At 46.0% G+C, this 16,172-nt stretch overlaps 1 protein-coding gene across 1 annotated transcript in view; it reads right to left on the bottom strand.

Annotated features, from left to right (window-relative positions):
• Positions 1–16,166, bottom strand: part of MFSD9 (major facilitator superfamily domain containing 9) — a 19,314-nt gene extending 3,148 nt beyond the window's left edge. Inside the window, exons 1-5 of the mRNA XM_015562215.1 lie at positions 16,128–16,166; positions 11,411–11,498; positions 10,392–10,435; positions 5,382–5,511; positions 2,436–2,645 (exon numbers count right to left, since the gene is read on the bottom strand). Of these exons, the coding sequence (XP_015417701.1) occupies positions 2,436–2,645; positions 5,382–5,511; positions 10,392–10,435; positions 11,411–11,480 (454 nt within the window). The 5' untranslated portion in view covers positions 11,481–11,498; positions 16,128–16,166. The remainder of the gene's footprint in view (positions 1–2,435; positions 2,646–5,381; positions 5,512–10,391; positions 10,436–11,410; positions 11,499–16,127) is intronic.
• Positions 16,167–16,172: the final 6 nt, after the last annotated feature.

Here is a 16,172-nt window from a genome sequence, read left to right as displayed (position 1 = left end):
CACTCTCCCTCCTCCCCTATATGTCTCTGTGGACACGTCTGTGCCCACCCCCCACTCTCCCTCCTCCCCTATATGTCTCTGTGGACATGTCTGTGCCCACCCCTCACTCTCCCTCCTCTCCTGCATGTTTCTGCATCAGCTGCAGCCTGTGACCCCACAGGTCTTTACTGGGAAAAATAAATCCGTTACTTCAAGCGACTGGAGTTGGGAAACTGGCAGCTGAACGCATGCTCACTGACTCAGGGCCACTCACAGGCTAAGGTTAGGGCAGTGGTCGGCAAACTCATTAGTCCACAGAGCCAAATATCAACAGTACAACAATTGAAATTTCTTTTGAGAGCCAAATTTTTTAAACTTAAACTACATAGGTAGGTACACTGTTATTAACTTAATTAGGGTCCTCCTAAGACTTAGGAAAGCCACACTCTGCTAAGGGTTGGATTCAGCCAGCTGAGTTTTAATTCTTGTTTGACCACTTGCTGGATGTATAATTTTCACCAAATTGCTTCTCTATACCTCCTTTTTAACTGGACTTGGGAAGTATTAATAGTATATGATTCAAAGAATTGTTATGAGGGTGGACTGAGCATATTCATGTGAAGTATCCAGCATGGTGCCTGTTCTATAGTCATTTGTATCATCATCATCATCATCATAATCCCATAGGGCAAACATTATTATGTTGGAGGATGGTGAAGTTGCAATAAACTACCTTAAGGAAGCCTTCTGGCATGTAGAAAGTTCATGAAAAAATAATTTGTCCCTGAGATTTTTCATGCAAATACTGAATAACTTTTGGAAAAATTATAAAAATAATTCCATCCTTCATGAATACATAGTGATGAACTAGAACAATATCTAATATGTACATATTACATACCAGGCATTTTACAAGTGGCAAGGTCAAGGCATATCATCTGCCTTTAAGAAGTTTGTGGTCTCGAAGAGAGGACTAAAAGGGAAACATTAGTGCAATGTCATGAGATCTCCAGCAGGAGTAAGCACAGGACGCTTTGGAGGTAAACATAGTCTCTCCAAGGTTGGAAAAACCTTCCCGGAGGAAGTATGTCACTGCTGGTACCAGAGGATGAAGAAGAAATAGCCAGACTTTTGAGACAGAGGGAAAAGCCTAGGGCTTTTAGTCAGCAAACTCATTAGTCAACAGAGCCAAATATCAACAGTACAACAATTTTTAAACTTAAACTACATAGGTAGGCACATTGTTATTAACTTAATTAGGGTCCTCCTAAGACTTAGGAAGAGCCACACTCAAGGGGTCAAAGAGCCACATGTGGCTCGCGAGCCACAGTTTGCCGACCATGGGGTTAGGGAAAACGTTAAAGAGCACTATCACTGGAAACTCCAAAACAGGATGCTACACTCACGCTCCTTGCTCACACACTCCTGGCTTCGAGTGACCACACGTAGGTGCCTTCCTTCACATCGGAAGGTACCTGTTCATACCAACCAGTCACGTGCTTAAAGCCATTTCATAGACTCACACTGATCCATCGGACCTCTCCTTCTGGCTGAGGTTACAGGTTACACTTCTGGCAGAAAACCATGCAGTATTCCCATGAACACTGAGATTAGTAAGCTCATGAACTTTGTTCTTGAGGCTGACATCCCAACCCAGCATGGAATTAATCACTCAGCCTGAAGTCTTCAAAATGAATATTAAGTAAAGTAGAATATAATTAGATTTAGGACAACTGAACAGCATGACTCCTCTTGTTAATAAAGCTGTTTATCTAAGGGTTGGCCATGCACTAGTCTCTGGGCAAAGAGGTTCCTCCTCTTGGCTTTAAGCAACGGCCGGGCACCCACGGGGCTCCCGTCCGGCGGGCCTTCTTCTATTCATCCGATATCACTGAACACCAGCTGCACGTGCCTTCCTCTCTGGGCACTGGGCAAATACAGCTCTGTGGAGCTAACTTTCTAACGGTGTGTGTTGCGGGGAGGGGAGAAAACACACTAGTAATACAACTTCAGGAGAGCTATCAACAAATACAGTTACCTTAGACAAAGTGATCAAAGAAAGCTTCTCTGAGGAAGCAGACATTTTAAACTCGAGTGATAACAAGAAAGAGCCAGTGAAGAAACATGCAAAGAACTCTGCGGGTGGAAGAGAGAGCTCATGGCAATGCCGTCCTGTGGGAATAAGCCTGGTTTGTGTGAGGTCGACCAGGAAGCCAGTGTGGGAAGCACCTGGAGGAAAACAGGGGAGGGCAACACTGTGAGGCTGGGAGACGAGCAGGGCCTCAGCAGGATGGAGCCCACGGGAGGTCTGCACACAGGGGGTGGCACATCTTTCATTTCTGAATAATGAACCTACATACTCTAAGAAAAACAAATTATTCTAAGGAGATAAAAGCAGGTAGATCAGTCAGTATGAATGAATCAACCAGGCTTTTCATGATTCAATGGCAACTTACCAGCATTGAGAATGAAGACAGAAAAACAGATGAAGCATGTTAGACAAAATCCACCGTCCAGTTCACTAAGATAGCCACCGACCATGGGGCCCAAGATGAAGCCCACACTAGACGCTGTATTTAATTGTCCAATGACTAATGGTCGCTCCTTCTCTGGAACCAGATCAGAAAGCATAGCCCTTGAAATGGAGAGTGTATGTTTAAAAATACCTGCAAGGAGACAAGTAACATATTCTGTAACATTTTCCACATTAACAGCAGGGACTTCACCTCTATCCCTGATGGAGTTCCTATCCATTTCCTTTGAACCTCTAAGGCCACATGTTCCCGCTGCCGTGATGGACTCCTGGTTCAGCACACCATCCTGGTTGGCCACCCTGTCCCTGGCAGCCAAGCTCCTGGATCCTCAGCTTCCCCCACCTCCCATCAGGACATCCCATGTCTCCCGTCCTCTCCGCTATCCAAGTACAATTCACGGTGGCTTCTATATAGAAAGTTATCCTTCATTATTCATAAACTCGGAATAAACATTTTCTGCATGCCTACTATATGTCCAGCACGAACCTTGACCCTGAGGGTAATGCAAGGAACAGGAAGAACAGAAAGGCAGGAAAAAGACAAATATCCTGTCCTCACAGAGCTTCCATATCTCTGTAAGTTAAGTGCTATGTAGAGAAACAGCAGAATGACAGGGAGTGAGTAAAAACATGAAGATGTGATGATACCACTGACTTTCCACCAGCAAGAGGCTTGTGAAACTGTTGACTACACAAATTGAAAGCTGCGATATGACTTAACTTTTACTGATGTATTTGACTTGTAGGCACCCATACATTGAACACACACACTCATAAACAGACTGGTGAATTCCGGTGACCTAGGTTGCCCACTATTTTGATTAAAGCATCGTAGGTCCTACTAATAAATGCTGCTGGCAGGTCTGGCTGACTGCTCCTAACAGGGTTTCCAGTGAGCTCCCTGAAGCAGTTGCATGTCACTACTCAAACCAGGTTGGTTGACATTAACATTATCATCCTCCACATAAATCTCTACACATTTTGTAACAAATACTGGTGGTATTATAAGAGTGGTAGTATTGTAACCCACCCCACCATTCTTGTGACTGTCTCTGTGAATGCTGACTCTAATATGTAGCTTGTAGATAAACAGCATGTTTGTGTAAGGATCCTAGGAACTAACTTCAGAAGATGCAGACCCGGTCTCGAGTCACCCCAGTTCTGGGCCATTTGCGGACCTTCAACCATAGAACCAGATGACACAGACCCAGGATGACGAAGACCAGGATGATGCACAAAGACCATCACGTGACCAGTTTCAAGGTCCTTATCGGCATGGCCTGTGCTGGCCTCACACAGAGAACTTTTCAACCCCCTCCCCTTGATTTCTTTGTTCTGCTTTCCCTCTCCCTCCTTATAAAAACCTCGGCCGCACGGAGACATTGCAATGGGCTTTGTGACAAGAGTTCCCCATCTTCTCAGGTGTCTAGCAGTTGAAACAACCACTTTCCTTTTTCACCAGCACATGTCACACAAATTTGGCTTTCTTGGCAGCAGGTGATCAAATCTTTGTTCCAGTTACAGTATTTATCTCTCATCTGTTTCTTTTGAATTCTAAACAGCCTTACCAGTGAATGGTGGAGAGTATTATACTGTACAAGGACACACTGCAACCAAACTAAGAACATAAAATAATGTGGACACCCGGTGCACATGAAACAGCTGTCAGTTGGATTTTACATGTGATGGTGGAGCTTATCGGAATGATTGATCACATTTAGAACAAAGGCATTCATAAATAATTTTCTTAAGTAAACCACAACTCAGCATGGATTTTGGAGGGTGAACACAGAAGACTTGTCCATCAGGGTAGCAGAATCTGTCAGTGCTCTCATGAGAAAGGTGAGAAAGAAACAGAATTTCCAGGGCTCTAGTCACCAAGAAAGGCAAAGAGGGAATTAAGAGTAACAACCTACCCATCTCAACACCTAGCACTCACAGGGAGTATTTCAAAGAATGGAAAAATATTTTAATGGATGGACAAAATAAAAGCTATTTCAAAAATGGAAGAAACATTCAGGAGCAGTCTGGAGACAAAAGTAACCCCTGAGCATTCCCCCACAAAGCAACGGCCAGCTTTACAGAAGGCAGCAGGAAAGCTATGGTGGTCAGTATCCATTTGAAATCAAGAAGCCCAACTTCAAAACGATAAGCTCGCTGAGGGACAGAACAGCAGGCAGTGCTGGCTGGAGGCATTTAACAGATTATCCTGCTTGAGAGATGAACAGGAAGGAGCGAGGCACCGCCGCAGCAGCAGAGCTGTCACCGTGACAGACACTGGGCGTGGCTCCGGCTCCATCATGTCTGAAGCTCTGGACAAGTCAGCAGAGCCTGACTGATGGTGGTGTGACAGCGCTAATTTGTATCGCCATTATGCCCTCTACACATAAGCTCTGGTCAGAGGCATTGGCCAGCAGGGACAGGTTTTCTCTGTGCATATATAGGGTGTCCCAAAATGCACGCAAGATTTGAATTTTGCGTGAGCATTAACAACAACAACAAAAAATAAAAGCCTAATTTTACTTGGTTTATTGAATCAGATTCTAATATCTGTTGCCCTTTGATTTCAATCCCTTCAATTTGATAAGCATTGCCAAGTACCAATTACGGCCCAGGAGCAGGGACAATGAAGACCAATGAAGACCACGGCTTTGCATATGTGCCAGCTAAGCCGTGGAGGCCATTTACCCGATGTGCTATTCCATACATAACTCTATACTGTATACTTTATGAATCAATAAAAAATTTACAATTTTTAATTATAAACCTGTGTTTTCTATCAAAATTACTTCTTGTGTGAATTTTGGGACACCCTATATATACGAGTGACTTATTTTGAAGGAAAACACAGGCAGGGGCAAGAACTCACCCACAGAGACTCTAGCAAGGACGAACAGGAACATGTTGGTAGAGGCTCCAAGAATAAGATAACCCAGGGCACTGCAGAGAATGCACACCAGCAAGGAAAGCCGTCTTCCAATCACATCACTCCAGCAGCCCTGAGGAAGCAAGAAGCACAGACAGTCCTGGATTCACCATAAAATCACCACCTTGGAAATGCCCGCCAAATGCAAGCCCGTGGGAACCAGCAGGGGATTTGGGCTAAGATCCTTAAATGCTCCCATTCTATTATGGCACTTGTCAGAGTGTTTTCTTTGGTCTCCCACAAGCTGAGTGGAAAATACAACATAGCTTTCTCTCTCTCTTTTGTTTTTTTTTCTAAATCCTCACCCAAGGATGTTTCATTGATTTTTAGGGAGGGAGTGGGGAAGGGAGAGAGAAACATGAATCATCTGCCTCCCATATGAGCCCTAAATGGGGACCAAACCTGCAACCTGCACACCCCAGGGCTGGGGTTTGAACCTGCAACCCAGGTCATGCCCTTCATCAGGATTTGAACCCATGACCCTTCAGTGGGGGTGCTCTAACCACCTAGACACACCAGCCGAGGCTCATTTTTATCTTTGTTATAGCTTTACACATCTTAACTCCTCAGTAACAATATTTAGTTTAGAAATTTAGGAAACACTAAAAAACAAAAATATAAAAATGCTTCACAATCCCCAAATCTACAAATGATATTTCTAACAAAATATAGCATACTGTATTTTGTAACTTGCTTTTCCACTTAACAATAAATCTCGAACATTATGCCATTAAAACTTTGCCACCCCCCCCCTTTTTTTTTTGCTTAAAAGTGTCTATTTTCTACCATCATGACAACCATGGATTTTATCATTAATTTTTTTGGTCTGTTAATCTTCACCTGAGGGTATTTTTCCCATCACTTTTCAGAGAGTGGAAGGGAGGGATTGCCAAGGGGGGTGGGAGAAACAGAGAGAGAAACATCGACTGGTTGCTTCCCACACATGCCTGACTAAGGGTGGGGAGCGAACCTGGAACCCAGGCATGTATCCTTGACTAGGAATCGAACCTGCAACTCTTTGGTGTGCGGGCGACGCTTTAACCATTTAGCAACACAGGCCAGGGCTTATTAATTTTGTCAACCCATATGGCTCAGATATACCGCAAAATGATTCCCATAATTAATTTAATTAACACCCATTATCTTAAGTAGGTATAAATAAGAATGAAAAAATGTTTTTTCCTTGTGATGAGAACTTTTAGAATTTCCTCATAACAACTTTCAAATACATCATTCAGCAATGTGAACTAGTCACCATGCTGCACAGTACATCCCAGTACTTCCCTATAACTGAAGTTTGTACCGTCTGAACACCTTCACTCAATTTGCTCACGCCTGCCTCTGCTTATCACAAATCTGATCTTTGGTAAAAATCTCATTCAAAAATGACTTTGCTTTTAGAGTCAACATGTAAGTGAGGTCATACAGCAGTTGTCTCCCTCGGTCGTCTTCACTTACAGAAAGCCTGAGGCCCATCATGTGGTCGCAGATGGCAGGATGCGCTTCTTTTCATGACCAATAGCACCCACTGTGCACACAGACCACATCTCTTCACCCATTCACCTCTGGAGGGACAGAAGTTGGTTCCGTCTGGCTGCTGTGAATATAGCTGCAGTGAACATGGGGGTGAAGGGATCTCTTCCACAGCGACTGCCTTTCCTTCGGATACACAGTAGAATTGCTGGATCATATACATGTTCTACTTTTAATTTCTTGAGCAACCTCCATATCGTCTCCCATGGTGGCTGCATCCATCTGCATTCCCACCAGCAGTGCCGCGGGTTTCCTTCCCTCCACATCCTCACCATCATGTGCCTTGTGTTTTAGGTGACAGCCATCCTAACAGGTGTGCAGTGATGTCTCATTGCAGTTTTGATTTGCATTTCCCTAATGATTAGTGATGTTGAACACCTTTACCATTTATTCAGATCCTTTGCCAACTTCTTCACTGGATTATTTCTTTTTCTGCTATTCAGTTGTATAAGGTCTGTATATATTTTGAACTTTAATCCTTATCAGATATATGGTTTGCAAATATTTGTTTCCATCCGAGTGGCCTTTCCCATCATGGTTGTTTCTTTTGCTGTGCAGGGGCTTTTGTTTGATGTGGAGCCTGGGGGCTGGTGCGGGGAGGGTCACAGATGCCTCAGGAGCAATGGGCCGCCTTCCCAGCTCATCCTTCACTTCCTGTGTTCAGTCTCACAGCAACAGCTACGCCAAAATACCCCTCCCTGGAGCTAGAGGCCTGGCCTTCAGAGGTGCAACCAGGAGCCACTGGTGAGGCTTCTGAGAAAGTTCTTTAGAGGTGGGGGAGGGTCCTGGCAGGCTCCTCTTCCTCCTTTCCTCTCTCCTGCTGAGGGCTGCCCACCACGCAGGAGGCCGAGCCACTGCTAGGAAGGAGAGCTGGGCAAGACGATGCACGCTGGTCTCCTGCAGCCCCCCAGACGCTCGACAGCCCAGCGATCAGCTGCACACTTTCCTCCTTACACGGTGGAAGTTCCGTGCAGAGAGATACACGCCTGACAGAGGAGCCCAGCCCGGCTGCAGCGCTGCCACAGTGAGCCGGCTTATGTACCAAGGTTCCGGGTGAGGCTTTGTTTGAAAGAAGTGTCAGAGTGAAAATCACTGAAAACTCTCAGAGCAACAGAGCTCTGTCAGAGGAACGTCAGGGCAGGGCTCCGGCCACGTGGCCTGGCGCTGGCTGGAAGGTGGTCCATAGCCTCCTGCTTCCTTACCCCTCAGGCTGCTCAACGACTCCCCCACCCTCGCCAAGTAGCCGCGACACCCACACCGGGGCCTGCCTCTCTGTCCTGCCAGCAGCAACCACCTCTGTTCCCGGCCTTCCTCCACTTTTATATTTATGTGTTTATATTTTTCTAAAAAAACACACAAAAGACCTTTTTACAAAAAGAGGCCATACGTGGTTATAAAATTCCTTTATAAAAAATTCAAGGGTAACTGTTCTAAATACTGTCAACTTTGTCCCTAGTTCTCATGTCAATGGATTTAGAAATTGTCCACACTTTCCTCCTGCGCCCGCAGCGCAGTGCTGTGATCTGGCAGGAGCACCAGGGCCCTGCGCGAGGCTGTCTGGATGCAACCCTGAACTCTTACCACATCCAGACACATTCCACATGGCATAACATGGCGAGCCCTGGCTCTACCTGTAAATTAGGAACAGTAATAGTGTCTGCCCTGGAGGTCTTTCCCCTCCACATGGCTCGGTGCTTTATGTAAAATCCGTCTTTAAAGACGCAGGGCCTCCAGCGCCGTCGCTGAGAGCAGTCAGGATGAGGGCTGAACGCAATCAAGTGCTCAGCACAGCGTCTGACACGTAGTAAGTACTTAATAGACGCTGGTCATTTTTATTAAAATTATTAGTCAAATCTGACACATAATTTCCTTAAGGACTTCTTTTTAAAATTAAAATGTTTCTAAAAAACTTATTAAAGATTTATAAAAGCACTGGTTGACAAGAAAATGTTTATTTGGCATTTCACGTGAATGATTTCTAAGGAGTTTCTGCACAGACATTACGGCTAGAAGGTTTATGAAATGTGCTTTGTAAGCGCAAATAGGATAAAGCAAAGGCTTACTTGAGAAAGAGGGTTGGGCCATGGCTGTGATCAGTTTCAGTCACCAACTGTTCCCACTGCCAGGACTCCGACAAGCCCGCCTTCACTCAGACCATCAGCGCCAGCAGGAGGCACTGGCTGCTTACCGCTCACTTCCCCTGCCCCTGCCCCCTACCCCCTGCCCCCCCACCCGACCCGGCTCTAACATACACACTAGCAAGTGTCTGGGCAGTGAGTTTCCAGGTAAAAGAAAAGCTGCTCACTAAGCACATGCAAGTTCCTTCACAGGGACCAGTGTACCCTACAAGCAAGCCCACCGTCCCCTGTGCAACCTGAGGCTGGTTATCTATTTACTTTTTTGGATCTTTAAGGCTAAGACTTTTAGGGAGAAAAGAACCCAGGCTTAAAGTCTGGGGACAAGATGAGGTCACTTTCTCAAATTATTTCACGTTTGTGAGTCTTCATTTCCTCCTGTATGATAAAGGGAGATGAACACTTTGCTGGGTCATTGTAAAGGTTAAATGAGAATAAAATTGTTATTGTTATACAAACTTAATCTATGAAAGACTTGAAAACAAGATAAATCAGGGAGTAGCTATTTACTTACCAAAGAATTCATTACAAAATCGGACCAAATTTCTTTTCTTTTTTAAAACACATTTTACGTGTAAGCCACTCTTGGGAAGCACGGTCCATACTCTGTGTTCACTGACCAAGGTCACAGCTGACCAGTCCGTGGACTTGCCTGGCGGTTTTGCCTGGCCTTCCTGGACCACTGGACACCGACGCCAAGACCAGGGCGGTTCAGAAAGGAGAAGGGGAAGCTCAGCTAAGAATTCCGAAATTCAAACGAGTGAGCAGTGGGCGTGACATGCACAGCTCTGGCTCTTTCCACCCCACACTACAGACAGACTTCAACCCTCCAAATGGCTCCTGTCTGTACACTTCCGTTTTATAATTAATAAACCGCATAGTTCAAGACGCACAACTTCAAACAGAATCCTAGAAGCATGACTGGATTTGATGACTGTCAATTAATTGAAACAAATGCTAAAATTGGTAATAACCATTCTCTTTCCCAGTCAAAAGTCAGCAGGGAATCATGGGAAGGACATGGTACAGTGTAAAAGTGGGCTCTCGTTCTGACTCAATGTGCTCCCTCCAGAAGCCATCGACTCTGGTACGCCTAGATCTTTGCGGCTGTCCAATGAGGAAGAGAGGTGTCTGAGGGACCTTCTGATCTAACGCAGGGATCTCCCAATCATCTGCACGTCCACTTCTGGAAGCCTCCAGCCCTGACTTCGCAGCAGCCGCACTGGGTACGCTCAGAGGGCAGAGCCTGCTTGCAAGACACATTGCCAGACGGAAGGTAACTTACCACCAGTGTGCTAGAAAAGAGCTGCAAGATGCCGTAGGACGAGCCTGCAAAAAACATCAACACCAAGAGCAAAATCAGCTGGACCCTCACAGAACTGGAGAATGGGATAACGACTGCACAGAAATTAACAGAAAAACATTAGGAAAACAAAGATCATTTAAAAAAAGAAATTACCCCACAATTTTTTTTTCAATCGGAAGGGTGTAAGTAATCTAATTATTAATAAAAGGTCTTCGAAATAAAATGGAAAGTAAGCAGAAGAGAGACTAAAGGCAAGTTCCCTTAGGCCCGTGAGACAGCCCTTCCTCCGTGTGAGGTTCCCTGGAGACGATGCAGAGCCCAGGGGAGCAGAGCCGAATCCTGGTGGGCTACCACGTCTTCAATGTTAACACCAGCACATGCACAGACATTGTTTTCTCAGGATGCTTTCATTTTATGAAGAACTTACAAAGTTTACAGAGTGCTTTGACCTCCATTCTATCACATAACATGTCTCGTAAATAAAACCCTTGTGTTTGCTCTTCATAAAACCCTTGTGCTGCCAGCTGGGCCAGTATAATTCCAGACACCCTTTCTGAGGGAAATACAATGCTGGCATGGGCAGCGCTTACTGAATATTATGTTCAAAATTGCCCCCAAACACCTGCTGACTGAGCTTCTGAATGACCAAGGACTAGAGTCTTAAGTTTTCATTAGCACAGTCAGCAGCCCTGCCAGCTCCTGCCTCTCTGGGGCATCAGTGACTCCTGGCTGCAGACCGGCACACAGGTGGCAACGCCTCACAGCACTCACACGTGCTGGCGCAGGAAGGCTCACCCCACGCCCCCTTTCTGCATGTCTCAAAGCTTCTCAGAACACAGGTGGGCTAGGACAAGATGAGTGAAATATCTGAAATTCATTTCATAGCACTTTCAATTTAATTTTGGGCAGCATTTAGCTATGAGACTGATCTGCTTTCAGGGGCTCAGTCCAGGGATGTAAAATGCTGCGCTCTGAAAATGTGCAGTACCTTCACTCACCTGCTATTCCAGCAACGGTGGGACTTGCTCCAAGAGACTTGACGTGAAGGCTCAACAAAGGCACCACCATGCTGACACCAAACAAATCCTGAACAACAAAGCTCTGATTAACTCTAATTAGAAACAGTCTAGGTGTTTTTAAAGTGGTGATCCTAACTATACACTGATTTTCCAAATAAAACCGCTATCTAAAACTGAGCAAATAAGAAACCATAAGTGCATTCCATCTATGCCATACTCATCAGGTCCAAGTTATCAAGGATCCAAATACAATATGCTGCAGCAGAGGCTCCCCGTAAATGTGTGGGCCACCCTGACCGAGAATCCATGTTAACTTTAGCGTCTCTGTGACTGATCTTTAATATTCAAGAAGGATGTGCTACCAGAAGTCTCTCCAATAAGAAAACAATTTTTGTGAGCAGTCAAGTGAGAAAGGAGGTAGGGGTGATGTGTATTTCTTGACAAAGCAGCACATACTTAATAATACGCATTTCCTCCTGCAGTTAGGGAAGGTAACTCATCTGTGGTTTACAGCCTGAAAAGAAAGTCAAGAGACTGGTGGATTAACGAAAGGCCACACTCTGCAGCTACGTCACAGAGAGTGCGTGCGCTCTGGGATCAGAAAGACCGCTCTCAGTTCCAGGTTCACCACTTTCTAAGAAGCCTGTGTCCTGGGGAAGTTCTTTAACGCTACCAGGCATCACTGCGGTCACCTGTGAAAAATGAGAGTTTCTACCTGCCTGGCAGATGCACATTAAGAGACAGCGACTGAAGAGCTGACACACAATACAAGTTCAAACATATTTTCTCTTCAGTTCTGAGAATAAACACTGACTCTTCTTTTTTTTAACAGATTGTTAATTTTTCCTTTAAATGTCGTTCTCACTCCTACTTCACTTGGTTACTCGCTACAACTGGTTTAGGAGAGGAAAAAAACACATAGCACACATAGTGTCTTTTACAGTCAACCTGAATTTCTTTTCTTGTAATCCTAAACAGAAATATTTGAAATAATATATTTTTTTCAGCCAATAATTCATCTCTCACTCCTTGCCTCTTTTGGTAGCAGTATATTCATCTAATTATAGAAAAATAAACTTCCCAATACACTTTTCAGTGTCCTTCCCATGGTTACAGCTTTAGATGGCCATATAAATATCCAGTGACTTTAAATAGCTCATAAACCTACACTACCAGAACTATGGCGCACTATTTTGATTTTAAGAGTATGGTAGTCCTCCCTTATCCATGGGGGGTGCATTCCAAGAGGGCCTGAAACCAGAGTGCCCACACTTACTAGTAGATATGGTTTCCTATCCACGCATTCCTATGATCAAGTTTAATTTCTAAATTAGGCCCAGTAAGAGATGAACAACAATAACTAATAACGCAGAACGATAACAATACATTGTATGAAGGTTATGTGATGTTGTCGCTCTATAAACATCTGATTGCTCTGTACCCACCTTCTTCCTGTGCTGCTGTGAGATGGTGCAATGCCTATGTGAGGAGATGAAGTGAGGAGAGAGGTGGGCATTGTGACCTAGCACTGGGCCACTATGACAGAGACCTGAACATAAGCACTGTGTCATTCTGATAACCGAGAAGGCTGCCAAGTGACTAACGGAAAGGTGCAGTGTCCAGCGGGGATACACAGGACAATGGGATGTTCACGGCTAGGCCTGGATGAAGAGGGGCGGCGGGAGGTTTTAAACTGCGTGCAACTTACTTCTGGATTTTTCCACTTAAATTTTGTGGACCAACATTGACCACAGATAACTGAAATCATGGAAAGCAAAGCTACCAGTAAGGGGAACTAATGCACTTAAAATTTCTTTTGAGTCTGAGCCAAATGGGGGGGGGGGCAGTTTACTGTTAGCTTTGTCCCATCAGCCTACTGATGTTTTATATCATTTAAGACTCAAAATACATTTTCTGGATCTTTAGTACAAGGAAACTCAACTATCCAACAAGATATGTTTTCCAAAAATATCCCCAGTACTGTTTGTATTTAATACTGGAATGGTTATTCTAAATAAGTACTGGGAGAGAAGTATTTCAGAGGTAGGCCGACAGCTATGGAAGACAGATATAAAGACACAGACTCATAAGCAATAATGGTGACCATATTATTTTAGTACTTTGTGAGCCTGAAAAATACCATCTTTTCCCAAGGAGACTGGCTGTCGTTCCTTCCTCTGTCTTCCAGTTTAACAGAAGAGGCAGCTTCAAAGCTGGGGCCTCGAAACCAGGAGAGGAGGGGCCACTCACCCTTCCACAGAGCACCCGCCTCTCAGTGCAAACTGATGACTAAATCACAGGGTTTGGGGATGTTTTAAAAATGAATCCTCACCCGACTAAAGGTGATGAAATGAAATACAAATCTCCCAGCACCTAGAGGGAAGAAGAGACTGAAATCGCAGGTCCCAGCAGCACCTTAGGGTGCTGACCACGAAGAACCTCATCTGAGACTCCCTTTCTACACCAGCTAAAACCTAGCAGACAGAGAGCTGAAAACAGAACATTTGCGCAAATGAATTCTTTAGCTTGTTCATTTCCTCTCCCAATTGGAAATCATTTTCCCAAAAGTCTTAGGGGTCTTCACATCTCTGTTTTAAAAATCATAACTAAGATATGTATAATATTGCTTAGCTGTGACCTAACAGCCATTAGGTGCTTCAAGTTGCATATATTATGTTAACAACACTTCCCATTTAAAAAATCCCGACTTTTAACTTTGGGGAAATCTTACATTTCCCCCTGAAGATATTAGAGACCTGATGATGCTCCTGAGTTAATTATTAAAATTAAGCTTTTACATCAGGTCTGCCAGATCAGGCTCACCATGTGGACAGCATATGAGGAGCTCTGATTGCAAATCTGAATCCCAAGGTCAACTGTCAGGAACAATCTCAAACTATGTTGAATTCTAGGTCATGTTGGTTTCCAAAATTCTCTGAATTCCGGTGTGGACTTTCTAGATGAGGGTCCAAATCCTGTCCCCCTGGCAGGAGCAGATCGGAATGCCATCTGAGATAGGGGAGCAGTAGCCTGGGCCCCCATCTTCTACCAGAAGGTGGATGGCGGCCAACCCCTTTCCAGATTTGAAGAACCACTCACACTCCCTGGTTCTGGATTTTGGGTAACTGGACTGGTAGGGGAAGAGGAGCCTGCATCCTCAGTCTCAGCTAAGAGAGACACTGGATCAGAAGTGCCAGGCTCCGAACTCAAAGGCATTAAGCCTGGGGTGGCTGCAGTTTTAGTGGGAGGCTAGGATCCCTGGAAAAGCTGCCCCCTGACGGCTCTCAGCTCAGTGCTCACAGCAATGTGGGAAATATGCTTCCACTGTCTTAACAACTGTGAATTCAACATCAGCCTTCGGGGCTGTGGAGCACCTCGCACTGATGAGGGGAGGCAGACTGAACAGCCTCCGGGTCCTCACCCAGCTCAGTGGGGCTCAGGTCCGGACTCCAGCCTCCATCGAGGCACCTTTTGTTGTCGAGACCGTTTGGGGCCCAAACGAGAAAATCCTACTGGGTCTCTGTCCCAAGCCGGGTTAGCTCACAACCAAGGCAACTGAACTGTCTAAACTCGGAAACAGGCGTGAAAAGGTGGATCTGGGCTTCCTACAGACAGTGGTCCCAAACTCCCAACACAAGCTTCCCAGTAAGGTGAAAACTCTCCCAGGCACAGGTTGTACACACAGCAATGGAAGCTCCACACACCTAACAGACAGCAGCTATCCGGGAATCCCATGACAATAGAGTGGGTGGATGAATGAATTTACCTTACATATACTCGGCTTTAGCTGTCCATTAGACATGGACATTGTTAACTGTCCTATTAAACCAGAACACACACACGAATTGTGACAAAGCCCTGCACCCCACAACATATAAACAGTCTGTCAAAGGGGAGGAGTGTGTAATTCACGGTGACTTGCATTTGTGAACAGCCAGTGTAGCAGGAACCCTCATGGAAACGTGCCAAGTGGGCTCATCAACAGCAACTCCCCAGCCCTGGATGGTAAAGACCTGTGTTCCCGAGGCAGCCCTGCTCAGGGGGCTCTCCCGGGCCTGCCCAGGAAGGCCTGCTCTCCGCCTCGCACGCCTGGCACCTGCCACGTCAATGAACACCTGGGCTCAACCTCTGAGGAGGCGAGGTCCAGAGCCACGCGAGCTCGGGAGTCTTCACCACCAGGGCGGCCCGGGCCCAGGGAAAGCTCCAGGGCCATCAGGGCTGGGGCCACGGTCAGAATGCAGGGTGATGGGGGAGCAGGAGGCCTGACTGGTAGGGAGGCAGCACCGGCACCGGCGGATCTAGGTGCGCAGCCCTGGCTGAGCCTTGCAGGCGGAGTAGGGACAGTCAGGAGCCTGGGGGGAAGGTCGCCAGGGGCGCCGCGAAGGGCAAGTCTCACGGTGGGACCTGCCCCCGGTGGCCTTGTCCGCTCCTAGCAGGTCACTGGCCCGGCGGTTAGGACTCCCTGACCTATCACATCGCTGGTCATAGGTCCAGACCGCTTCCGGACCTTTCCTCCCGGGCCTGTGGCTACTCATTAAAATAAATTTGTGTGTGTGTGCTTCTATCTGAAATGTTTCTTAGCCAAAACTCCCAGACAGCGGTCTAACCTGGCGCCCTCTGAGGCTAACCCAACCCCCGGAGCTTCCAGAGAAAGCACCTGATCAGGTCAGCAGTCTGCACGGGCGGCCGCACTCACCAGGAAGCCCACCAGGTAGAGGCAGCGCAGGAAGAAGGGGGCTCG

This window comes from Myotis davidii, unplaced genomic scaffold (genome assembly GCF_000327345.1).
Source record: "Myotis davidii unplaced genomic scaffold, ASM32734v1 scaffold296, whole genome shotgun sequence".
In the NCBI taxonomy this organism is placed as follows: Eukaryota; Metazoa; Chordata; class Mammalia; order Chiroptera; family Vespertilionidae; genus Myotis; species Myotis davidii.
The sequence above is the reverse complement of the archived record's forward strand: the minus strand, read 5'-3'. Positions and strand labels throughout refer to the sequence as shown.